The 27,380-nt window shown below is 44.1% G+C and overlaps 1 protein-coding gene across 1 annotated transcript in view; it reads left to right on the top strand.

Annotated features, from left to right (window-relative positions):
- The window catches only part of GNB1 (G protein subunit beta 1), a 54,172-nt gene that overhangs the window by 10,997 nt on the left and 15,795 nt on the right, over positions 1–27,380 (top strand). Inside the window, exons 2-5 of the mRNA XM_069948987.1 lie at positions 18,190–18,290; positions 23,852–23,890; positions 23,997–24,103; positions 24,985–25,048. Of these exons, the coding sequence (XP_069805088.1) occupies positions 18,234–18,290; positions 23,852–23,890; positions 23,997–24,103; positions 24,985–25,048 (267 nt within the window). The 5' untranslated portion in view covers positions 18,190–18,233. The remainder of the gene's footprint in view (positions 1–18,189; positions 18,291–23,851; positions 23,891–23,996; positions 24,104–24,984; positions 25,049–27,380) is intronic.

The following is a 27,380-nucleotide window of genomic DNA, read 5'->3' as shown; positions in this document are numbered from 1 at the left end:
ATTAGTTTTTTCAGGATTGTGTATTATGTGCACAGTTTTTACTCCACTATATGCAAAAATGCATCTGATGTCCGTATAGTGGGGGGAAAGTAAAAAGGGTGACACTAGCTAGAATTATGGATCTGTATTTAATGTCTGCGAAAAATACTGGTCCTAAAGACTATTGGTGTCCGTGCTGCAATTATGGTTGGTGCTAGGGCACTGTACTTTGCACACAATTGCGGATCTGCGACCATCAGTTGTTGAAGGTGTATGAGGACCTTAAAGGTGCCCATACACCTCCCACTGAATTCATCCAAACCACAGGCGATTGGCTGATTGTCTAAGGCGGAGGTGAGGAATCTTTTCCCGTTGAGGGCAATTTCCCTTCCTGTGATGACCTTGGTAGTCCTAGTTAACCCCCAGTGATGCCCCTAGTAGTCCGACACCCGCCAAATACAAGAGGGCAATGTGCATCAGAAGATCTTTGGGACTAAACGCGGCCCGTGGGCCATAGGTTCCCCACTTTTGCTCTAAGATGTATGGTGTACTTCTGTCCACCACTAGTAGATAGACGTGTCAGGCATGTTGGATTTTCACTCCTTGACCCATTCTATAAGATGTGAAGGTTCATAGCAGTAGCATGACATCTAAACAAGCGGCCGGCGGTTGTCGAAAATGTATAGATGCCTTAAGACTTGAGCTAACCCCTTTAATGTGAAGATTTTTTTGGTTTATCCTAAGTAGTCCATACACCCAGACTTTCACTAGAGATGCCTAACCAGGGCTATGTCTGTAACTACAATGACTTAATTCTAGATAACACTGTCCGTATGGTCTGAGAAGCTTGGTCCTCCCCCTCCATGGTTTGCACATGATCTGTCACTTGTTTGGGTGTGGTTGTGGGTTTAGTGCTAAACCTCAGCCAAGTGATCTAGAGAACTAGCAGCCCTTCTCCACACACAGATAAATCACTTAATCACTAATATTTTGCAAACGACAAGCGATTTTTAATTTTAAAGGATAACCATTTACACAAGGTGATGAATCGATATGAAAAGTCGTTAATGCGATTGTAATTGCGCTTGTATCTATATACTGTGAACGACTAGTGTTTACGCTCAACGGTTAACAATGATTTTGAGGTCCGCTCATAAGATGCGATCAATGACTAAGGGTCCATTTACACAGATTATCTGCCAAAGATTTGAAGCCAAAGCCAGGAACAGACTATAAACAGAGATGAGGTCATAAAGGAAAGCCTGAGAATTCTCCTTTTCAAATCCATTCCTGGCTTTGGCTTCAAATCTTTGACACATAATCTGTCGGTTAATCTTTCTATGTAGATGGACCCTTATGAACAAATTTCTGTTCGTAGTTTGATCGTTGCAGCGTTTACACTAGAAGATTATTGCTTAAATTTAAACGATTTATCGTTCTTGGGGGTGGTTTTATGCAGGATAACTGGCCCATGTAAAAGTCCTTTTAAGATATTATGTGATATATTTAAAACCGCAATCCTTTAGTTTATGGGTTAAGGCCCTGTGACACGGCCTGATATTAGGGAGCAAGTAAGCGCCGACCTGTCACATCAGCACTTGCTTGCTCCCTGCCCGCTGTCTGTGCTTTTACACTCCGAGACATTGAGCATGGGGAGAGGGGCTGTCTGGACGATCCTTAGATCGTCCATGTGGCCCATAAAAAAATAACAGTGGTCTGCTGCCACCTTTTCTATTACACGGAGTGACTGCCTGCAGACCACCGTTATTGTCATTTAATAGAACATGTGTTAAGACAATGATCAGCCGACATCGTGCATGTTAACGTCTTCTTTTAACATGACCTATTATACCAAATGATCATTTGCCAAGTAAGGTCGATAATTGTTTGTTGTAATAGGGCCTTTATAAGTACAGTGTGTCGTATATAAGGCCCCATTCACACGTCCCTGTCAGTTTCTACTGGCAGGAAATCTTGATCAGGAGACATCAAATGTCATCAGGAAAGTATCCGGATTTCCTGACCGTAATCCGTTTTTACCTTCAGGAAACCATCAGGGTAAACCTTCAGGATTTCCTGAATGAATGGGGTATGCGCCGGGGGGGGGGTCGGGTGTGCCGCAGGCGGTCAGGAGTTTGCACTGGGGGTGCTGCGGGGGTTTACCCGCGATGCTCTGGTGCAGGGAGGGGAGGATTAGGCAGTGGAACTCCGGACGCTTTCCTGATGTGCGTCATCCATAAAATACTGATTTCCCTTTAATGTATATGGGCATTTTGGACATGTTCAGATGTGTTGGGTTTGATGCAGATGTTCTCTCTTTCACTGCCTTTTTATACGTGTACTGCAGTCAGGGTAAGTTCACACATGGTGGATGTGTGGCAGCATCTGCAGGCAGGTGGATGACATTGTAGATCCATATTGTATAGTTAGAGCTATAGATATATATTTTTCTTACAATTTCTTCATATTTTACCCTGAATACATCACCCCTGTTAATGTAACGTGTGAAATCCGCTGTGCATCTGGAGCATAATAATTCCTTTATTTATAATTTATCATGCAACGCATGCAGATTTTGCTGTGGATTTACGGAGGAAAAATCTTTGTGGCGAGGCCTACCCTTATAGCCCTCTCACCAGCATCATTTTTTCTGGTTTTCAGTTGGATTAGAATGACCTCCAGTGATGTACACCATGGTTAGTCACCCTCATCTCCATCTTCTAGAATTCGGTCACACCTTGTTTGATTCAGGGGGAAAACTTCCATTTGGAGTGCATCTCGAGCCTATGGCTGTATCCATGTCTTCTTGGACTTCCAGCTTCCGAAGGTTGTGCACATCTCTACTCTTACTCCCCCTAAACCCCATTAAGTTTAATATGGTACTAGTAATCTGCAACAAAATCCACTGGTTGCGAGTTATATGTGATTTTTGCAGAATAATTTGCACAAGTAGCGCTGACACAGTTGTCACACGTGACAGAAGTGTTGTCATGGGAGCGCCAGGAGGACTGGTGTGTGTGTTGAGTGGTGTGGTAGATCCCCGGGAAGGTTCAGACAACTTTGTTATCCTACAATTTGAATGGTAAAAAATGCAAACAGCTGTATATCTTTTTTTTTTTTTTTGGGTGGTTTATGTCACCAACTTTAGAGGAGAGTTCATTGTACAACCGAAAGTACACATCCAGCATTGGGGATCAATAAATCAGCTCAGTCCAACAAGGCGAGTGCCTTTACTTTGCAGGTACATGACTATTGTTCAGGGTTTTATTTTAGTAAGTTCCAAGCGTGCAATGGTATTTAAACTTTTTTTAAAGGTAGTTTTTCTATTTAAAGGAAAACTTTTAGCTGGAAAAAATGAAAGATACCACAAATGGCTTACATGGTGGCTACAGAGCTATGTATGCAGTGAGAAAATGTGTAACTTTTATTGTAGTTATGTGAGGCTGCAATCGCCTAAATAAAATGCTTTTTAATAATGCTCTGAAGTGCCATAGAGGCGGGGTTGTGGCATTTTAGGGCACTTGCCACGCCCCTGTGACACTTCAGAACTGCAATAAAAAGCATCTTTAGGTGATTTCAGCCTTGCACAACTACAATAAAAGTCTGGGTAGGCTCTTTGTATGGATATATAGCCACTATATGGGGATTTGTATTCCTTGTATATGGCTGGACTACAATTCATCTTTTATTTATTCATAGCATGTTTCATGTGTCTTTCAGGAACATTTATTTTCTTTTAATCCTTTAACTGTGAGGATTGGGTTTCTCTTTTATACCTGGTTGATGCCCAGTTATATTGTTTACAGTGTAGTTGGTGTTTGGCAGGTGGCTCCATTGGATTGTGAGCATTGGAATAATGCACATTATTTATTGTCTATAAAGTATTTTCTGATCACTGAAAATGTCGACTCCAGGAAAGGTGCGTCTGACTTGTAAAGTCTTCATCGTGCCCCTTAGACGAGAGATGTTCCTTGGTTGAGTGTGCAGGTGTGGAGTACGATGTAGGGACAGCCCTGGCAGCAGCTTTTACCCACTTAGAACAATAGGAAATAGATATGGTAAAATCCCCCAGGCTTATCCTTATTTTCCTGGCTTCTGCTTCTGAGAGACTTAGGTACTCAATATGCTTTGGTTGGGTCAGCTGATCCCACCAAAATTTGTAGATTTGACCACCTTCCCAGAGCAGAAAGTTAGTCCGAGTGATCTCAAGCTCCCTACTATAAGATGCTTTATATATTTTCACATGTCTGGATCGGTCAGAAAACATGTTTGTATTTAAGTTTTTTGAAATTGAGTATGTATCACTAGGCAAAGATAGTTGAGTGACCGGTGACCCAGCAGAGGGGCCACCACTATCATCCTTTTGTCATTTTAAGAGTACCTGTCTACACTGTCATTGGAGTGGTCCCCGGTGGCTTTGGCCTGCCCGCCGGCCATGAGTTATACTCTCCCTATGCCAAAACAAAGAGGGTCAATCAAGGCCAGAGTGGTGGGGAGAAGCTGCCCTGGACCACCCTCATGACATGTGGTTCGGGCAGTATGAAAGCGATAAATGTCCCTTGTGTGGAGAGCCGGCACCCACTTTTTAAGGGCATCAGTTCATTTAAGCTTTACGAACGAAATATCTCTTGCCAAAACTTGAGGGAGTGGTGTCTGATGCAGGGATTCATAGACCTGTCCTGCATTAGCTGCCAATCTTACCTGAATGTTCCTTTTTTTTTTCTCTCCAGAATTTTAACATAGATGGCCTATCTTTAGGCTAGACCCTCAATATCATAACAGTGGAGGGCTAACGCCTAACCAGCTTATTGAAAAGAGCTATGGTGCTTGGGTAAGCGCTTTGGACTCCTCAGAATCGGGCACAGCGCCATTAATTTTGTAGTGTCTATTCCTGGTACTGCACCTTACTGCAGCCCAGTACTATTCAAGCGAATAGGGCTGAGCTGCAGTACCAGGAGTAGCTTCTGCACTATGCCTGGTAATAAGTTATCCCTTTCCACAGGATAGGGGCAACTAGCTGATCAGTGGATGTCCCCAAAGTAAATGGAGTGGTAGCGTGCATGTTTGGTCATAGTTCCAAGTTCAGCAGTTGGAAATCTCATAAGGAATGAATGGAGTGGTAGCTAAGTATACACACTGCTGCTCCATTTACTTACGGACAGTTGGCATCTGTGTTGGTCCCAGTAGTAGAACCCCCCCCCACTATACTCATCAGCTAGTTATCAGATGTGGATGGGACTCACCTTTTTAGTAATTTAGTGTCCCTTTAATTCCAACTGTAATATGTCATATGGTTCATCATCTGTATTGTCCCGTGTGGCTCAGTACTCTTTGGTTATGGATGAAGTAATAGCATGATCTATCTGATTTAGAATATTGGGCGTATGGCGTTACTTGCTTTTTCAGTGTTCGATGTCTACACCTGCTGAGGTAGCGCATGAACCAGGCTTTTTTCGTTTCAGAAGAATCCTAGATTCTCAGATTTGTTCCTTCCTTCCCCTCATTTATTTCTAGGATTGGTGTCCCTTTAAGCTATAGGCCAGGTGGGCGCATTGCGGTCCACTGCATCTACTATTGTAATTGCCAGTTACTAGAAACACCGTGCGCCATAAATGAGGCCGCTTCCTGTAACAAGATTTACCTCTCCGTAGATAAGACTGAGGGGGCCGGGGGTTTATAAGGGAATGTGTTAACTCTTGAGTCTACGATTCATTCAGTAAAACTTCTTGCGGTGTCCTAGATTCTTTTTTGTTGTAATCACCCCAAGGGAAGACTGTGAACTACTTTTCAGAATAAGGTTATTTCATGGAAGCGGGCTCCGCCGGCAGAAGAGTGCATATGACATTCGGACGTAACGGTGTACACCGCAAACATTGTGATTGTCCCTTTTAGCTTATGAATGTCTGCTCTGTAACATGGGTCAATGACATTGCATTGCTGTGACTGAAATGTCGGATGACGCATCGTGTACACACAACATGTCACGAGCTGTGGCTGTAGTTTGGAATATGGCTGCGTACAAACTAGATATATAAAGATTAGACCAGTGGGTCTCTGACTGTTGCAAAACTACAGTTTGCATCATGTCCGGACAGCCAAATTTGTAGTTTTACAACAGCCAGAGACATTTGGGTTTGACCAAACTGGTGGCCACATGTAGCCTTGTACTTGGTGTGGAGGTGGCTTGACTCTGACTGACTGTGTGTGTGGTCCTTTGGAGTTAAAGGGGTTATCCAGCGCTACAAAAACATGGCCACTTTCTTCCAGAGACGGACCCACTCTTGTCTCCAGCTTGGGCGGGGTCCTGCTGCTCAGTTCCATTGAAGTGAATGGAGCTTAATTGCAAACCGCACCTGAACTGGAGTCGTGTTGTCTCTGAAAGTAAGTGGCCGTGTTTTTGTAGCACTGGATAACCCCTTTAAGGACCACATTTAAGGCCTCCTCAATGTGAGGTTGACAGTCTAGCCATGTACGCAGCTAGATGTCACATTGTACAATGATTACGTTGCGACATTGGCACGGGCCACCAACAACTAAGTCAGATCCCTCTTAATGTTGTTCCAAACCCTGAATTCTCCATAAATGTCAGCTCTAAGAAGTGTTCTTCCATTGGGAAGCTTGGTGGGATGGACTCCGGCGTCTTGAGGAGGTCTGATCGCCGTTGTGCTCGGAGGAGCTGATTACTTGTTAGTTACCAGGTGTTTGGTTTGCGGATTAGTCGGCGCCCTCACCCCACAGTTTACCCAGCGGAGAGACCTGTTTGTTTGGCAATTCTCCTGAGGTGATGTACTTGGCAGAAGGAATAAGCACCTGAAAAACATGAAAAGGTTATGAGATGCTGTGATTGTATAAAAGAGAACCGATGCTGTGAGCGGTAAAGGAGTACAGAGTGTTTGTTTTTGTGTTTTTCTGAGCATAAGTAAATGGGTACAAGGTGTTTTGGGTATGTAGTCAATGTGGACTCATTGGGGAATAGGCCATTCTAAATGGCACGGATCAGGTTGACAGAACCATTTAATTTTCATTTATTTTCTACATTTTCTTAGCAAAGTTGTCTTGCTTTCATCCTTACTGCAGAAGTCGTCATTCTTGACTACTTTTGATGTATTGTTTGCAGGGAGTTACTACCATTACCATTCGGCTAATCAGCCGAATCTGCCCTATCCGGCCGATTATCGCTCCATGTAATAAACACAACGATCAGCCGATGACCACGATCATCGGCTGATCGTTGATATAGGTTTGGACCTATAATTGTCAGGCGCCGACCGTGCATCGCTATGATATGCATTCAGTACATGTCCATGCTGCAGGGCTGCTCCTGTGCTGTGCTTCTCCCCCACTCCCGTGCCCTCCAGCTTCAAATAGGCCTGTCTGAGCTGACAGGTCACTCGGCCAATCACAAGCAGGGACTGTAGCGGCCTGTCAGCTGAGACAGACCACTCTGAAGCTGGAGGACGCGGGGAGATGCAGAGCGCAAGAGGAGCCCTGCAGCATGGATAGGTGATGTATACAGTTTAAGGCTATGTTCACACTACGTATGTTTGAGGCTGTATAGCAACCAAAACGAGGAGTGGATTGAAAACACAGAAAGGCTCTGTTTACATAATGTTGTAATTGAGTGGATGGCCATCATTTAATGGCAAATATTTGCTGTTATTTTAGAACAACGGCTGTTGTATTGAAATAATGGAAGTTATTTACCGTTATATGGCGGCCATCCACTAAATTACAACATTTTGTGAACAGATCCTTTCTGTGTTTTTAATCCACTCCTGGTTTTGGTTGCTATGAGGACCAAATACAGCCTCAAATATACATAGTGTGGACCCAGCCTTAGCAAGGGTTACAAGGACATTGGTAACGATGTCCATGCAGCCCCTGTTAAACGATTATCGGGCCATGTAATAGACCCAGTAAACAAGCGCCGATCCAACAGATTGGCGCTCGTTTACAGTTATTATCGAGCCCCAATCTGCCCGTGTAATACTACCCTAAAGGTGACCATTAGAGATGGGCGGGACTGGAGCATGCTCGAGAGCCATCACTTGGCATTTGAATACCGGTGGCTGACAAAGTTGGATGCAGCCCTAGGGAGTCCTGAAAAACATGGAGACAGCCATAGGACTCCTTAGAGCTGCATCCAACTTCAGCCACTGGTATTCAAATGCTGAATGATAGAACATGAGCATGCTGGAGTTGCTGCTGGCCAATCTCCCTATACATGTGAGAGTCCCCGACCCATCTCCCTATACTTGTGAGAGTCTCCGACCCAATGTCAACTGCTCTCCATTGAGAAAGAAGAGCTATTCAACAACCAGACCGCTCTGGCAATGGCTTTTCACTGAGAACAAACATGTCGGGCAATTGAAATCCAACAAACCCAACTCACCTCTCCCTGACACCATCTGTCAGAGCAACACGGTCATCAGTTGTCCAGTCCTGGCAGGTTCATGTGACTTGACTAAAGTCACCATACACCATTGCTTATTGCCGCTCATCAATCATTCATGTCACTAGGAGCTATGGGGCAGCCCCCAACCCCCCACATCCCATTCATTCACAGCGTAGCACAGGTGCCAGAGGTATCCGGAACAGCTAATCTGTCATGTTTTGTTCACCCGTATCATTTAATGTTAATTAGCGCAATTTGTGCAATTGCGGTAAAGTGATATTTTTGCCTTGAATTATACAGTTTGCAGCAAAATTGAGTGCTGTCTGTCAACATAGGCTCAGTTCTACTGCCAATCAGTGATAGATGGCCCAACCTGCGGGTAGGCCTTAATCACTTCAACACGGAAAACCCTTTTTTAAAGGCTTATACAGGCATAGGAAAACATGGCCACATTCCTCCAGAAACAGCACCTGGCTGGTATCAGACTGGTACCCCTAGCAATCGGACACTTATGACCATCCAGTGAAGTGTTGGTTTACTAAAGGTTTTTTAGTCTAACAGCGCCTCTAATGTGGCTATGTCTGGTATTGCAGCCCCACTGAGTGAATAGACTATTGTAGACAAGCCCATACACTAGGGAAGGGGTAGGAAACCTTGGCTCTCCACAACTCCCATCATGCCTGGACAGCCAAAGCTTTAGCTTTCCAGGCATGATGGGAGTTGTAGATTTGCAACAGCTGGAGAGCCAAGGTTCCCTACCCTTGGACTAGAGGCATCGTGTGCCTTGGTTTTGACCACCTAGACAGCATTGATGACACAGTAGTTTTGGATTGTTGCCATTAGCTCCCTAAAGGGCACTAAATCACACCTGTGATAACTGAGAAATGAGACCTTGCACAGTACTGTTTTTTTTTTTGTTTTTGTTTTTTTCCTCCCCCTGGGGGTAAACTGGGTAAATGTTGTGTTTGTTTAATTTTTATCTAATAACTGACTAAAAAAAAAACACTTTAAATGCTGTCTTCCTTCTGAATCTGTGTTGGACGCCTGATGTCTGAGAGGCAGCGGAGGTAATTTTTTTCTTACTCGCTTTAAGTTCCTTTGAATGAACAGAGAGCTTCGGCAACTATTCCCATTGAGAGAACTAATCCATCGTAAAATGATTTTTAGTTCTGCATGATGGATGTGGCCCGGAGCACATCCACTCTCAAATGGCTTAATAGAAGTTTGCGGGTCTGTAATGGATCCAGAAGCCACTAAACCCGTACTTGTGCAGTCCGGCGAGGCTGCACTATCTGAGGTTACTTGGATCGGAGTTCCTCCTTATTCGTTGTCTTATTACAACATGTATTCTGCAGCAATTGCTTTCATTGTGAACCCCTCACCCAGTAACAGCAGGTTCATGCCACGAGTCTGACCGACTGGGTGTCAAAAGAATTTTGGTCACTGACCCGTCTTTCAATATCCGGATCAATGTGTTTTCCTCCTGCTCTTTGACCTCAAGTCAGAATTGTCTCCTGTAATGGATTTTTTTTTTTCAGCGTATCTATACGGTGTTCCTGTCATTTCAGGTAACTGTTTAGGATAAGCTGCCGTGTATATACAGGAGGAGTAGCACTATTTCCGGCCTCTATATACCTTAACTATAACCAGTTTTATAATCTGTAGGCTCCATTTCAGCTGGTAGGTGTAGTCTAGCTGCTATGGGGTCTCCCATGCACTACAGAGGCGATCCTGGCTCTTTAGCTGCTTATTGCACTCCTTAAGCCTTTACAGAGCAGTACTGAGCAGTGTAAGCTGTCTATCAAGCATAGAGGTGTTTCATTACTCAAAAGCTCCGGCAGTCGGTCTATTTGCTTTGGTCTCTTTCCAGCCACTCAACTTACACTCCCTCCCATTTCCATAGACTTAAATAGGCAGTTGTAACATGATACTCCATTTTCTAACTATCAATAACCTCTTTAAAAACAAAACTGCAGCGTTTGCCTTGAATTTGTGATAATTGTAGGGAAAAAAACACACTACTGGATCTGAATATACCCCATCTAGCTGTGTTGATGTAGTTACGTCACCATTCTTGCTTAGATTTTTGCTACTATGCACATTCTTTTGGTTGAGCTGCCATGTTCCAGTTTGCTTTTTTGGTTATTCAAAGAGAAAAAAAAATTAGGAATGAATCCAAGGAGACATATTCTTTCCTAAATTTAGCCGCCTCCTACTGCTGCATCAAACTGCTCACTGTAAATTGGGCTTTTTAAAAGTACATTTGCGTTTTGTTGCTTAGTCGAGTTACATAACTTTCTCTCACATGGAAACATGGCTCGCAATGGCGTCTGCTCACGCTTCATGTGATAGAAGTTTGGTCTGGCGCTGCCTTTATAGGTGGTGGTGTTGGGGACAAAGGAAACCAGTCTAGATCATGCTGGTACGAACCTACAGGTATGCGCTCAGGCTGCTGTGGGCTTGTATGAGAACATTGTTTTTGTAGGTTATCCGACTGTCCTTAAAGGGGTTATCCAGCGCTACAAAAACATGGCCACTTTTCCCACTCTCTCTTGTCTCCAGGTCTGGCGTGGTTTGCAATTAAACTCCATTTATTTAAATGGAATGGAGTTTGAAACCACACCCAATGTGGAGACTAGAGAGGGGGGAAAAGTGGATAAGTTTTTGTAGCACTGGATTACCCTTTTAAGTCTTCACAACTTCTAAACATTGTTATTTAGGTGAGCGGTGGGGGGCAGGGAAGATCTTACATCTAGATACAGGGAACAATTCCTCAGCAAATGATGTATTGTGTAATTCACAATGTATAATTTTTTTTTATTTTATTTTACTCTCAAAGTGGCTGCTGGAAAGTGATCTGTACAGCATAGTAAGTAGCTAGAGCAAAAATATACATGTACGGTTTTGCCTGGTCTCCCCTAGAGCCTGATATAGGGCGACTTCCTTGAAATGTTGCTTTTGAACATAACATAAGCACAGTAATATCTTACAATACTGATAACTGTAGTAAACACCTTGGATTGTCAACTTCTTTTTGCTGCTCTTGGGCGATGGGAGGTGTACCACCACTCTGTCACTCAGTTTGTGGGACTGCATTGCTAGAGATAGACTGACTTGACTTAGTGCTATTGTGTCTAGTAACTTCTAGCATGAAGTGAAGCTGGTCATACACCTTTTACGTGTTGTCCAAACTTGACAGATTAGCTCTATGCTGTTAGGTTGGATGTACACCTAAGACAGCTGTGGGCCAACTATTTTCTCACCCAAAACAACCATATTAGAGATGAGCGCGACTAAAGCGTGCTCGAGTCCGACCGTTCGGCATTTAAATACCTTTGGCAGAAGAAGTTGGATGCAGCACTAGGGAGTCCGGGAAACAGGGACTCCTTAGGGCACCATCCAACTTCAGCCTTTGGTATTCAAATGCTAAATGATAGGACTCGAGGCTTGGCTGATTTGTGCTCTTCTCTAATATGGTGGTTTTGGGTGAGAGAATTGTTGGCCTCCAGCTGTCTTACGTGTACATCCAACCTAACAGCATAGAGCTAATCTGTAACTCCTCTTCCTTCCTCCTGTCTACCAGAGGCTCTAGAAGAGCCACTCCCGTTACTTCCTGGCTTTGGTGTGTTAAGAGGAACAGCTGTCACATAACAGCCCTTCTGATTGGTTAACTTCCCTAGTTCATGGGCACTCATGCCAATTATTACCCAAGGGAAGACACTGCACCCTATCAAGCCAGCCTCTGCCTGGGCTTCAGCGCACACAGGTCTGGCCCTAAGCGCACACAGGTCTGGCCCTAGTCTACCACCTGGGCTTCAGCGTACACAGGTCTGGCCCTAGTCTACCACCTGGGCTTCTTTGCCTCTAACATTTTAAAGTAGTCCGGCCTATTCTTGCTGTTTGTGTTTAGATACTGTTTGTAGCAATTTAGTAAGAATTTATTTGGCTGGTATGTATTAAAGGGGTTATCCAGGCTTAGAAAAAGATGACCGCTTTCTTACAAAAACAGCACCTTTATGTCTTCAGTTTGGGTGTGGTATTGCATCTCAGTTCTATTGAAGTGGATGGAGCTGAGTTGTAATAAAACACACAACCTGACTACAGGGGTGGTGCTCTTTTTGTACGAAAGTAGCTGTGTTTTTTTCTAATTTTGGATAGTCCCTTTAAGGTCTTTTGTGGTAAGAGTATAAAAGCACAGGTTGTATATAAGTCACATGACTTATCCTGCCCATCATCCTCCAAAGCTTTAAAGGGGTACTCCAGCGGGGGGGGGGAGAGGGGGCACTTTTTTGCTGGGAGCGGGGAGGAGGTGGCTGAGGGAAAAGATGTCCACTCACCTCCCCGGTTCCTGCGGCGGGTCCCGCATCACGGCGCTCCAGTGCCCGATTTCTGGCTGCTTCCGTGTGTCTGACGCGGGCCCGAGACGTGACGTCTCAGGTCTGCTCAGCCACTCAGTGAAGGAGGCGGGATCTGAGCGGACTTGAAACGGATCCCGCCTCCTTCACCGAGTGGCTGAGCGGACCTGAGACGTCAGACACCCGGAAGCGGCCGGGCACCGGAGCGCCGCGATGCGGGACCCGCCACTGGAACCGGGGAGGTGAGTGGACGTCTTTTCCCTCGGCCACCTCCTCCCCGGTCCCTCCTGTGTGCAGGCCTAGATGTGGCGCCGTCCTCGTAGTATAGCCGGTGACAATGCGCCAGGCTGACACAAGTGGCCGTCGTATTTAAGCCTTAATGTTGCAGCTTTGGCCCTATAAACTACATGCCACTTGTAGTTTGGATGGTGTTTTGCTGTTTGTCATGGTGAAACAAGTACTTGTGATGACTTGAGGAACCCACACCCTGGACTGATTTACCACACCTTTTCCTCTCCGAGCCGCAGCAGAAAGCTAATCAGCAAGTATATGGAGTACAGGGCTGGATGGCGTACAGAGGGTTTTCTAGCAAACATCCTGCGCCCCCGTCACCACCATGAGCTGCCGAATCGCCACAATCCACTTTCTACACTGACTATTTGTTTTCTGATGCGTCCCCGGAGACTCGTAAGAGTAGATCTTGTGAAGATGTGTAACCAGTGATAAAGCTTTGTTACCATTAAAGGGGTTATCCAGGATTAGAGAAACAGCGCTACTTAAGTCCTCAGCTTGTTTGATATTGCAGCTCATGTCCGTTAAAGTGAATAGAGCTGAGTTTTAATACCACACACAACCTGAGAACAAGTGTGGCGCTGTTTTTGGAGTAAAGCAGCTATGTTCTTATTTTGTCTAACACCATTAATGTATAGCAGCACATTTTCTTTTGGGCTTTAGGCTGGGGTGTATACATTTAGTTATTTACGCATACTGGGAACAGATTCCAGCACTTGAGATGAGAAAAGGGTGCCATCTTAGTTAGGGTTAATAAATGTGGTGGAATTCAACGGCAGAGCATTCCGACACATTTACTCAGTGCGAATATACCCTTAGACTGGGTAGGCCTGAACGTAACTTCTCTCATTCACTGGGATGAGGGTTGTTCAGGTTGCTTTAGAGATGATGGTGATGGATTGTCTGTCAATTTTAAGAGTCAAAACAGGACGTTTTGAACGGTTAATCTGTCCAGAAACCTATCTCTTGAGCTTATAGTTTATGAGCACGTGTACTGCACAAGAGAAAACTGTCAATACCCTAACCTTTTACCTTAAGGCTTTGCCTTGCCTGTCACCTGTAAAAATGGCACACAGCTCTGACTTTTTAACTGTATAAAAATGCTTCCTTTAAGGCAATATTTTCTTCAAAAGTTAAAGGGGTTATCCAGCGCTACAAAAACATGGCCACTTTTCCCCCCTCTCTTGTCTCCAGATTGGGTGGGGTTTGGAACTCTGTTCTATTGAAGTAAATGGCGCTTTATTGCAAACCACACCTGTACTGGAGACAAGAGATGGGGGAAAAGTGGCCATGTTTTTGTAGCGCTGCACAACCCCTTTAACATGTTTTCCAAAAATACCGTATTAAAAAAAAAAAAACACATCAGGGCAGAAATTGGGAACCTTTGGCCCTCCCGCTGTTGCAAAACTACAATTCCGATCATGCCCTGACAGTCAAAGCTTTCGAGACATGACAGAAATCCACCAGTCTCTTAGGGTGGTATTACACGGAACGATTATCGTTCGAAAAATCGTTAAATCGTTCGGATTTGAACGATAATCATTTCGTGTAATAGGCAACGATTAAACGACCAACAAGAAATCGTTGATCGTTTAATAGGATCCGGACCTATTTTTATCGTTTGATCGTTCGCACATCGTTCGGTGGAATAAGAATTCACAGCTGAAACGTACGCAATATCGACGACTAAACGACCGCAAGAACGATCATAAATAACGATCATCGTTTCGTGTACTTGGGCGAACGATTTCGGGTCGCTTGCTTTAGCGGTCGTTTAAGATCGTTTATCGTTAATCGTTAGTCGTCGGAAAATTGCTTGGTGTAATAGTACCCTTATTCTCATAGAATCCGATTGCCGGGATAAAGGAAACCTGCATTTAGTCTGGTAGTTCAGAGTGTTAGAATGGAGTCGGTATGTTTGTAGGGTTGGTCTGGGTTATCACCACTTTGCAGGTACTCTTTGATCCTAGATACTCTATAATAATAATAATGGCATGAAGTCTTATAGAACTTAGCATATTCATCTATCTGTCTGAATCACGAAACCGTTGGCTCTTCTCTGTGGCAGCCCATGTTCAGAGACCTCGCAGAAGCTTTGTAGATCTAGTCAGACGGCTCTGGTGGCTTTAATGTACACTTGTTCCTCCCCCCTTCCCTTCCCCAGTTCACTGAAAGTATAATCTTCTATTGTCCTAACACAGCATTTTCTCAAGATCCTCATTACAGCATCTTAATCCTTTGCAGGCCTCATGTTGGGGCTGAAAAAAATCCACTGAACTGCTTGTGGGTCTTCTCCACTTGTCACTTCCTCCTCTGCTCCTCCCCAGGGGTCTTTCTAGGAAGTTCTTACCTAATGCCCCAGTCACTAAAAACCCTGTCTGAAGTTTAGATAGGAAAGGAAGTGTTAAGTTTGATTTAACTTTGGAATGCCGCCCTATAAACATAAATTTGCCTGTGATTCTTCTGCCCTTTCCAATCGGCATGCAGTTGCTCCTGCAGCTGGAAGATGGTGTAACCCTAGATAAGTGGACCCTGGGTGATTTCTGTGCGCAAGCTCTATTGAGTGAGAATAGGGCTCGTGCACAGAACCCATCCAGCATGGGAGATATCTATGGTGACCCAATTTTCTTTCGGCAGGAGCAACAGCGCATCAATCAGGGAGAGCAGTAGAATGTTGGGGGACATGTCAAAAGTTTTGAACGGTCTGAGTATTGGGGCTGAGACCCTACTAATCAGTAGAACAAGCGAAGAGTCTGGCTATGGGGCCTGTCCAGTAAAGAGCGCAAACTCTTGAATCTCCCTGCTCGTTCTCATCGGTGCGGGACTGATCACAACTGGTGATATGTTGGTTTATGTCACGAGTACTCTTGAAACATTACTAAGAAGAGATGAGCATGTTCGAATCGGATTGTTCGGCATTTAAATACCGGTGGCCGAAGAATCCCTAAGAAATCTGGGCTACAGCCTATAGCCTGTGGCTGTATCCATTTTTTTTTTTCTGGTCTCCATAGGGGTGCATCCAACGTTAGCCACCTGTATTCAAATGCCAAATGATCAAACTCTTATGGTGCGTTTACACATACAGATTTATCTGACAGATCTTTGAAGCCAAAACCAGGAACAGACTATAAACAAGGATCAGATCAGAAAGTAAAGACTGGGATCTATCCTCTTTTCAAATCCATTCCTGGCTTTGGCTTCCAAAATCTGTCAGATAAATCTTTGTGTAAACGCACCATTAGTTGCGCTCAACTCTAGTTACTAACATATCCAAAGGCTTGTGGAGCTAACTAGTGGACCAAGACCCCACCAGTCGTACGAACAGGAGTCCCTTGAATATTGTATTTGCACCCTCGCTCATACTCTCTCGATAGGAAGAAGGTAGGGTACAGCTATGTTCAGTTTGAGGTACTACTAAAAAGGGCAGAGTGTTATAGAAACAAAGCCTGTCATTATATCTTATTCCTTGTAGTAAAGTCTGAAAATTAGTTTTTATAAAGTGTCTGGATCGGTTTCTACGACTTGGCTTAGTTGACGTTGCCCAAATTTTTCTTTTACCCAAGTGCTGATCAAACCTTAAAACTGTTTAATGGATCAATAAATGTCAATGTTTATTTGGGTCATTATTGTAACTACCGCTCATTGTGACCCCATTGGTTACCTCCTTTCCTACCCTTGTTGTGAACCCTGGAAGCCGTCCGTCACAGAACGACGTACGTGACTCGTGGACGCACAATGCTTGATGGTAAATGTCACTTTAAGGAAACTGCCACCCTGCCAAAGGGAGCATTAACCTGGAGGAATATTTTCGTCAACCAGATTAAGGGGATTTACACACGGGAGCATTTTACTAATTGTGTCTGCGTTTCATATGAGCATTGGGAACCGAAAGGTGGGACAGGAGGACGGAGGTGAGCTGGGTTTGTTACCGGTTTGCAGATATTGCATAAGGTTTTTTTCGTGTTGTATTAGGTAGGTTATAACTCCAACTATATCAGACCTAAGTGGCGTGTTCTTAATTTTGACATGTATGTGTTGTTTGCATAGCGTACCCATCCAGTGGCTTCAGACGGAGCAGTAAGCTTTAATGGTATAGATCTCTGTGATGAGGGGATTGGCATTAGTTTGTACTTTGCAGACCTTCTTATCGGGATGTTTTTAATGATTTAAGTATATTAGCCTGGACTCTGTGAGCCATCTGGAACATTCACACGTTTTCCCCACTTACATGTAGTTTCACTCATAGTTGCTTACCTTCTCGATATCTCAAAATACACCTGTACGAATATACCAAGCGCTGCGTCACTAGTGCAATGTCAGCTAGGAATGTTTTTGTCAGTACTTTCAGCAATATTGTAGCACTAGGCTGTATCGTTGGGGTCTATTGGCCGCAATATAAGCCCGTAGACCCCCCCCCCCCCCAACCTATGTACATAGTTCTCACTTTACTATCCTACAGGGTTCACCAGATCCGCTGCTTTTTAACTGTTTTTGTCCTTGAAAGCCTGTAAAGAAAAGCAAACGTTGGATTAGGGTCAGAAGGATAGTGGACAATTTAAGACTCTCAGCCGGGTTTTGTGTTAACCGGATTTGAATGAGTAACTCAGATCTATTCGGGCTTAAAGATGACATTGTATGGAGGACAGGTGAAAGGGCTGTAGCTGTAGAACACATCACTACGCCTTGTTGCGGGACTTTACGGCTGCCTAGACCTCTGTTTCAGGGGAATTGTAAGTATAATACTGGACATATTATTGAAATTGGAGAGAAGCCATCTACACAACAATACATGGACTCTTATAGATGTGTTGCATTTGTATCGGTAACCGGGGAGGATGTATGTTAGAATTATATTGATGGGCGAATGGATTCTGGCACCTAACTTTTATGGTCTACAAAATTTCTCAACGTTGTGTTAGCTTTTGGAGTGGTATAAATGGCTCCACTTCATGCCATCCCTTAGTATAGAGGAACTTTCATTAAATATCTGTGTTGGGCTCATATACTATAATGCATTTCAATGTCAGCAGGTTGTCTCCCACTGTAGCCAGGGTCTTCCTTTGGTGGTAACCTCCTTATAGATTCTGTATGACTGACGGGAGTGATCAACCTCTCAGGATGTGTACAATTTTTATTGATGATGAATCCCCTTTGTTCTTCTCCTTCCAGAACTGAGTGTTGGTGGTAGAGAAGCTTCATCTTAGAGAAGAACCATGAGTGAACTCGATCAGCTACGCCAGGAGGCCGAGCAACTCAAGAACCAAATCAGAGTAAGTAAAGGAATAAGCTGCATGGCTTTCAGTGAAATTTCTTATTTTAGAGTTGCCTGCTGGGTGCACTTTACTGGGCTTTATATTTCATTATACAATATTAGTAGATTGGTGGGGAGGGGGGGCTACTTTCAGGCTTTTTCATTCCTTATTTTTCGTTGATCTGGGACGGATCTCTTTCAGTAGCTCCTCGCTGTTTGAACATGAGGTTACAGCCGAACTCCTAGAATATAAATAAAATCCATCCTTCATCCCCGGCGCCTGCTTTGGCTCTAGCAAGTTATACGCTGTGGAGTGTTTTTTTTTTTTTTTTTTTTTTTTTTTTGCAGACTGCGTGGCAGCCCAAAGATAAACTTTATACTTTTGTGTTTTGGTTGTTTTGCATGCCTCACATGTACAAGATTCCTTATTGGAGTTGTAATTGTGGAAGCGTCGTCTTCAGCCTACCTGCTTGCTGCTACTTTAAGAGCCTTTTCCCAACACCTGATGAAGCTCACTCCAAACCTTACCTCAAAGAAACCTGCTGTAGAGGCGAAAACACACATTATATTTGTCTTACACTATATTTTTGTAAAAGTTGTCATCTCTATTGTAAAAGTCATAGGTTCCGCTATGCGGAGACACAAGTTCCAGGGAACCTTGGTTGGGAAACGCTGGCCTTAGTGCAAATTCACATGGATGCATTTTAAGCCTTTGTGGTGAACGTTTTTTTTCATCTGTAGCTTTTTTTTTTTTTTTTTTTTTTTTATAGGGAAAAAAAAATTAGATTGGATACTTGTAGCTTGGCCAGCCTGGAATTTTTGTCTGTTTTAGAAGGCACTAACCTAAGCCTCCATGCTTTGCAGACTTTCTAGGGATCAGAGCTATGTAGGCTTTTGGAACAGATTAAAAAAAAAAAAATTCTATTGCTGAACACCTCCTAAAATAGTTGGCATTTAGTGATCGTTCCCAAAATACACAGTGGGCTATAATCCAAGGCATGGAGGAACCAAAGAATGATAGGAAATATCCTGCGTGCACCAGGCAGGGTAAACATGCACATGGTTGAAATCACCCTGCACGCTTTGCTTGTGGATTTGCACACCTATAATCTGGAGCGGATTTCAGGACCAGCCGTGCGGATGAGATTTAAGTAAATCTAATGTGCGTGCTGCAGAATTTTTTTCTTTCGCACAAATTGATCTGCGTTGCAGATTTTTGAGCCGGTTTTTGACTTGATTTTTTTTTTCACTGCATATTTTGCTTCTTTCTGTACAGTAGTATGCAGGGTAAGGGTATGTTCACACTGAGCAAACTGCAGCGGAATCCCCTCTGCCTCAGTGTCTCTATGGAAGGGCTCGCGCACCTCCACTTCTGTCGCTCTCTGTTCAAAGAATTGACCTGTCGGAATTCCGCCGCTTTTGCTCAGTGTGAAGCATATTTTTCTTCTGTAGGAGAACTACCTTACATACTTTGTCCACATAGAGCATTGCATGGTTTATAAGACTCTATAGGCCTGTTTGGTGATCTCCTCATGGAGAATACCCATCTTCGAGGGAAAACATTAAAGGGGTTATCCAGCACTACAAAAACATTGCCACTTTCCCCCTACTGTTGTCTCCAGTTTGGGTGGGGTTTTGAAACTCAGTACCATTGAAATAAATGAAGCTTAATTGCAAACTGCACCTGAACTGGAGACAAGAGAGGGGGAAAAGTGGCCATGTTTTTGTGGCTCTGGATAACCCCTTTAAGGGTAGCTTCACACACACTGCACCACAGTGGATTTTCTGCTGCGGATCCGCTGCAGATTTGACTAAAGGAATGAGCACCGCATCAAATCCACACTGTAAAATCTGCTGCGGATCCGCAGCAGATTTGATGGTGCAGATTTTATGCTGTGTTCATTCATTTAGTCAAATCCGCTGCGATACGGTACGTGCGAAGCTACACTTAAGGCATATTCTCATCTGACGTTATCCCTTATCCACAGGATAGAGGATGACAGCCTAATACTGAGAACAGGAAAAGAATTGGCTCAGAAATGAACAGAACGCACCTTGTGTATGTGGCCAATTCAACATTCGTCCTCTATAAGCTGCTTAGCTTTGAACAGCAATGTTTGGGGGTATCGGTGAATAAATGGTACACATGCGCCATGTACAATCCTGGGGCAATTTTGTCTCTGTTATCGGGCTAGGAGGATCCCCTTATGCTAAGGTATCTTCCATCTTCTGCAGATGGATATTTCGCTTTTGAGGGGTTATCCAGGTTTGAAAAATATGGCAGCACCACAACACATTTCTGAAGTTCTATTGAAGTAACTAAAGATGAATTGTAAGGCCCCGTTCCCACTGAGGAAAGGTAGCGGAATTCCGCGACGGAATTGTCCGCCGCGGAATGCCGTTAGCCTCCCGCTCATAATGGGAGTCTATGGGAGGTGCGCGCTCCTGCCCTGTCCGCGCTGAAGAATGAACATGTTCATTCTTCAGCGCGTACAGAGCAGGAGCGCGCCTCCCATAGACTCCCATTATGAGCGGGAGGCTAACGGCATTCCGCGGCGGACAATTCCGTCGCGGAATTCCGCTACCTTTCCTCAGTGGGAACGGGGCCTAATACCACACAAAACCTGGGGACAGGAGTGGTGCTGTTTTTGTTTTTTTTTTTATCCCAAATCCTGGATAACCCATTTAAAAGGCTACCTGACATTATTTCTCTCCCTATTAGCGTGCATTCTCTGTCGCTGGATGTTCGGGTAACACTGGATACGGCATATCGGATTGGTTTTATGAACAGGCCCAATTATGATTCAATAGGGCTCAAGCATGGAACTGCCTCGGGTGCATAGTTACCCAAACTTCCTTCTAGTGGCAAAAGCAACTGTGCTCCTATAGGGGGAGAAATCTTAATGATCGGCATGCTTTAAATAGAGAATTTTAAAGTGCTGGACTGGAGGAGAAAGCCCCTCAACTGGATATCAAGCTAGGCTGGTAATGGGTACGTGAGGGTAGTGTGAATGACCCTTCTATGAAAGTTGAGGGATGTATATTTCATGGTCTAGACCAGGCATAGGGAACCTTTGGCCCTCCAGCTGTTGCAAAACTACAATTCCCATCATGCCTGGACAGCCAAAGCTTTAGCTTTGGCTGCCCAGGCATAATGGAAATTGTAGTTTTGCAACAGCTGGAGGGCCGAAGGTTCCCCATGCCTGGTCTAGAATTGTCCCATACCCCACTTTTTCCATCTAAAGCTGGCGTGTTCCTTTAAGTATAGCAAGAACAAGTCTTGATTTTAAATTTCAAAAAGCACAAAATTTTAAGAAATTCTGCTTTTCCTCTTCCTTCCTCTTTCACATTTTACAGCTTGTTTACAACAAATGTTACTCACCCAATCCCAGTAGTAGAGATATCCCAACCAGTACTGATGGCTACCATAGAGAATGCCAGATCCGATAATGTATCGGAACTTCCCAGACCCCTAGTAATAAGACATTACTTCTCATCAGCTCTATAGGAGTAGGAGATGACTACTATAGATGGTCAGATACCTGACCGGGAACGATTCCGGGGTCTCTTGTTTTATCTCCCCGTACACATCAGCTCCACAGAAAGCGAATAGTTTTCGTCCTTCATTAATTCTCGACTCTTCTAAACAGTTATTAAAAGCTTGGCTCCAGCCAGCAGCAGACTTCCTGGATGTCTTTAGTTTAGTGTATCCGCTAAAAGGTCTGTTTTGCAGAAGTTGTGACATGTATTAGTTATGTACATTTTTCTTTTTTCCCTCCGGAGAGTCCCCCCCCCCCCCCCCCCCCCCTTTATTGGTTATTGGATGGTTGAATTTAATCGAAACTTTTTATATAAACGTTTGTACACTGGACCAAAGCGCCACTTTTATTTTGCATTACTTTGCATTTGTACCAGTGTAAGCTTGTGTGGATATGTGCATGCATCTGCTGACCAAATGCAAAAGAGTATACAGGGCGTCTTATCTGAGTGACTTACGGGAACAGTATTAATGTTCGTTTGATTTTGTTTTTTACTTTTTGGACTAAAAATGAAGCAAATATCCGTTATTTAAAGGAAATACATCCAGGTGCATTAAAACCTAATAAACCATCACTTACCTTTAGCCAGACCTGGAAGCCTTGGCATTTGACTATCGGTGGCTGAAGAAGTTGGATGCAGCCTTAGGGGGTCCTGGAAAACATGGATACAGTCTATGGTTGCATCCAGTTTCAGCTACCGGTAATCAAATGCTGAGATGTCCGGGTTCGGATGAGCATGCGCAAATTGCACTCATCTCTACTACGCAATTGACGCACAATGTTACACTTGTTTTGCAGTCTTAATAACATATAGATAACATAACTTAAAGGGGTATTCCGCTCAAAGTATACTTTTATGCTGCTCTTGGGTGAACATAAACTTGTCCTCTTGTGTTATATTCTGGTCCAAGCTGAACGATCCCGTCTTCACTTGCAAAATGGACTTGCCCGGCATTGAGAGCCCGCTCAGCCAATCACTGGCTACAGTGCAGTCCTGTCCCGGTCAGTGATTGGCTGAGCGGGATGTCACTGCCAGAAAAGCTTGTCTCGCAAGTAAAGGTGGGATCGTTCAGCAGGGATCCGAAGATGAGGGTGCCAAGAAAGTGCGTGGAAAGGTAAAAATGAGCTGTTTGTTCTTTCTGAGGGCAGCAGCATATTCAAAGTTTCGTTTGAACGGAATACTCATAAACATTTTTTTTTTTAATTTTTTTTAATGTATAATTTTAATTTACTCATTTCACACAGGTATTGAGTTTAGCATTCTCTAAATATGGTTATACACATTTTAAAGGGATGTTCTGGTGACACACAACTGATTTTTAAATTGTCTATGCCCCATACTCTCCTGCCCCCCATCCCCCTGTGTCCCCCAGTCAGACAGCTCCTATTGCCCACCGCCTCCTCCTTTCGATAACCTTGTTTCTGTAGTATATGGCTGTTCAGTCAATCGCTCTAATAAGGCAAATTACCGCTGTGGCCAGTAAGGCTAAAAGTAGGCCTTTGCTACTGTGATGTCATAGGTAGTAGGAAGCAGCGAGCATTAGGAACTGCATGGGATCAGGACTGCCGAGTATCGTGTGTTTTCTTTTTTTCGTTTTTTGCTGGTGCTGGGCCAAATGTCGTTATAAAGGATCGAAATACTAAATTACTACATGTCCCTTCCATTTTCTGTCGGGAGAGCTACCATATCAGGCAGTGACATGAGACTCTTATAAACTTTTATTTCTACCGTACATCCCATGTGCATGAATTATCATGTGTACTGAATGGGTACAGGGGACATGTTCTGACCATTCTGTCCAGAAATATCCTCTGAGAGGCCTCCATATTAGTAAACAATTAGCTGTGCGGCCTAGTGTGAATGGAGGCCTTTTCTCCCCATTTAAAACACATGCGGGCCAGACCTTACTATGCTGACCTATGGGGGGGAAATAGGTTGAAATGGAACAGTGTATCCTCAATAAGACCTTGTAAGAACGGCCGCCTGCCCCCTCCTCCTCCTTCCTTACATTGCTAATGACATGTTTCCCTTTCTTCCTAGGATGCCAGGAAAGCATGTGCAGATGCCACTCTGGCTCAGGTAAGGCTTCCATTCTTTTTGTTAATATTTGCAGCTTTCAGACCACATCCTCCCCTATTTATGTGACTATTACATGCTAATTTTTTTTCCCCCTTCTCTAATTTAGATCACAGCCAATATTGATCCAGTAGGTCGAATTCAGATGCGCACTAGGCGTACACTGAGGGGCCACCTTGCGAAAATCTATGCTATGCACTGGGGCACAGATTCCAGGTAGGTCTGGTATAACCTGAAGTCTTTTCGGCGGCAGAAGTTTTTGCACATAGCAACCTGTTAAAGGAGGGTTATCTAGAATTATAATCGCTGCTTTCTTCCAGAAACAGGGCAATGTCTGTCTTCAGGGGGTGTGTGGTTTTACGACCCGGCTCTATTCACTTCAGTAGAACTGACTTGCAATACCACAAGCAAACTGAGGACGAGTGGTGCTATTTCTGGAAGAAAGCAGTGTTTTACTAATCAAATTCCGATTCGTAGCACAGTCCATGCATGGACTGTAATTGTGTAACCTGTGATTGCCCCCTAAGATGACTACCAATCTGCAGCCTAGTAGGGCTAATGGACAGGTGTTGTCTTTATTCAAGAACCCCTTTTAGGGTACCTTTACACTTACCGGATCCGCAGCTGATTTTCTGCTGCGGATCAGCAGCAGATCCGCAACAGATTTCATTAAAATAACTGAACACAGCATCAAATCTGCTGCGGATCCTGTAGGTGTAAACGCACCCTTAAAGAGGGTTATCCAGGATTACAGAATTTTTTATTTTTATTTTTTGCAAAAACCGCACCACCCATGTCCTCAGGTTGTGTTTTTAGTATTACAGTTCTGCTACATTCACTTCAATGGAACTGAACTGCAGAACCCCACACCCAAACTGAGGACAGGAGAGGTGCTGTTTCCTGGAGAAAGGGAAAACAGCCATGTTTTTCTAAGCTTGGAGGACCCCTTTAAGCCCATGCATCTATATAATTGGATAGTAGACTAAGGTTTAATTGGATACATTCTATTTTATTGAGTAGAGTGCAATATATCATGCAGAGTTCTGCTTCCTCGTCTTGGCTAACGTCCTTGTGTTTTTGTGTGCTTTTCCCTGCAGGCTGCTAGTTAGTGCCTCCCAGGATGGCAAGCTTATCATCTGGGACAGCTACACCACAAACAAGGTGCGTGATGGTCTGAGTTAGCTGTGTGTATATGAATAGCACAAGTACAGATCTCCACCCCAGACTGTTGCGGATTAAGCTGCTAGACGGCAGCTTTTATAGGGTGCCACTCTTATAATAAATGACAACCCTTAGTCTTCCCAAAAGAGCACTTCACCCTCTAACAAAACATGTTATCCGAAACGTCAGCCGCAACAGTATATTGTTTTTAAGCACATCCTTGGATTCCTTGGCTGAGGCACTCCGAGGATTTATGTCCGCTTTCATGGACAACTTGGACACTCACCCAGACCCTCCAGTGTTATGCTGAAAGAACAGTGTTCCATAAGAAACTTAGTTTGGTTTAGTAGACCCACAATACCTATGGGCTGTTAGGCCCGCATGAAACCGGCCTTATCTGCATTTGCTCCCTAGTTGAATGCAGTCTATTGTACCCTCCTATCGGCTTTTTAAGGCCGACTTTGATCATTAGAATAACTCACGGCAAGTTTTGAACAAAATTTCGCTCTCGAGGTCATACACTTAGATGCGTGCATTGTATTGTAGGTATTCCCAAGCTTTGTGTTCGGGTTAGGGGCCCCACTAATGTACATACCGACCTACATTTATAAAAATAGAAAAATGCCTGACACTTCCTGCTTTCTTTTAAAGATGTGGTAACCTCCAGCCACCACTAGGGGAGCTCTCTGCATAGAGATCTATACAGCTCCCATTTAGTGCAGTCATTTGCAGGAACGCCCCCCAGTGTTGGTTACAGGAAGACAAATTTTTCTTATACATGGGATCTGAATCCGTTTTCTGCAGCTTCTCGACTCTTCAGCGTGTCACGGAGGGATTTAGTAGTATGCATACCATTTGCAAGCTTTAAATAGTTTTCTAAACTTGCCGACAGACTCTCAGTTCACGCTGTAAATTCCTTTGGATGCCGAGCAGTATTGTCTGACCACTCCTCTGCTATTATGCTGCTTTATACAAATGAGAGATCAATACTGTCAAAGGGGCTTTACTCATGGTCTCTCCTGAGGTTAAAGTGTCACTGTCTTACTTTTTTTTTCTTTTTTTTGAAGAAATCAATAGTAGACGATTTTAAGAAACTTCGTAATTGGGTTTATTAGCCGAAAAATGAATTTTTATCTTGAAAAAGCAGTTGAAAGCTCCCCCCCTGTCTTCATGCTTCTCTTATGGAAAGGGGAGGGGTGGAGGGAGATGAGGCACCAAAACAGGACAACAAAGAGTTAATTTACAGCTACATCACCGGGCTATCTCCTCTGAAGCCAGCACTGACCTCTGAATACCAGCTTTCACACAGGTCCCGCTGTGTAATCCTTTGTTCTCTGCTCTCTGCTGCCGACTAATCTCCCTCCTCCCCTCTCCTTAGGTTACACAGGGCAAGACTGATGTAAAAGAGTTGAGATTTCCTGATAATGAGTAGTGGATGAGAGAGCGAAGGGGGGAGGGGGACCTGGGAAAGTCTTTTTGAATGCAGATAATGGAATATTTGCTTAATAAACCCAATTACAAAGTTTCTTAAAATCGCCTGGACTATTGATTTCTGCAAAAAAAAAAAAAAAAGACACTTTAACCTCTTAACCTCTTAAGGACATAGGACGTACCGGTACGTCCTATGTCCTCATTAGCACTTCAAAGCGGGGCCGCGCGGCGGCCCCGCTTTGAAGTGCCGCGATCCCGGGTGCCGCGTGTAGCCCGGGACCGCCGCTATTAGCGGGCACGGTCCGATCGCCGTGCCCGCTAATTAGCTAATCGGAGGCAGCTGTCAAAGTTGACAGCTGCCTCCGATTACCGGAGGCAACCTTTCCCTGGTGTCTAGTGGGGGAGATCGCTCCTCCGGGACCTTGTCCCGGAGGAGCGATCTCCGTTACTGATGCCGGCCGGGGACGCGTCCAAGATGGCGCCGTCCTCGGCTCGGCACTCGTTTGTTTCCGGCTGCAGCAGCCGAAAGCAAACGAGTGCCGATCTCATGGATCTCTGCAGCATATCTATGCTGCAGAGATCTCTATGAGAGATCAAAGTGTATATACTAGAAGTCCCCCAGGGGGGCTTCTAGTATATGTGTGTAAAAAAAAAAAAAGTGTTGTTAATAGTAAAAAGCCCCCTCCCCTAATAAAAGTCTGAATCACCCCCCTTTCCCCAGGTTTTAAATAAAAGTAAACAAATAAATAAATAAACATGTTTGGTATCGCCGCGTGCGTAATCGCCCAAACTATTAATTAATCACATTCCTGATCTCGTACGGTAAACGGCGTCAGCGCAAAAAAATCCCAAAGTGCAAAATTGCGCATTTTTGGTCGCATCAAATCCAGAAAAAATGTAA

The sequence above is a fragment of the Dendropsophus ebraccatus genome, chromosome 12, assembly GCF_027789765.1.
Source record: "Dendropsophus ebraccatus isolate aDenEbr1 chromosome 12, aDenEbr1.pat, whole genome shotgun sequence".
Classification (NCBI taxonomy): domain Eukaryota; kingdom Metazoa; phylum Chordata; class Amphibia; order Anura; family Hylidae; genus Dendropsophus; species Dendropsophus ebraccatus.
This window is presented reverse-complemented; position numbering and strand designations above follow the sequence as displayed.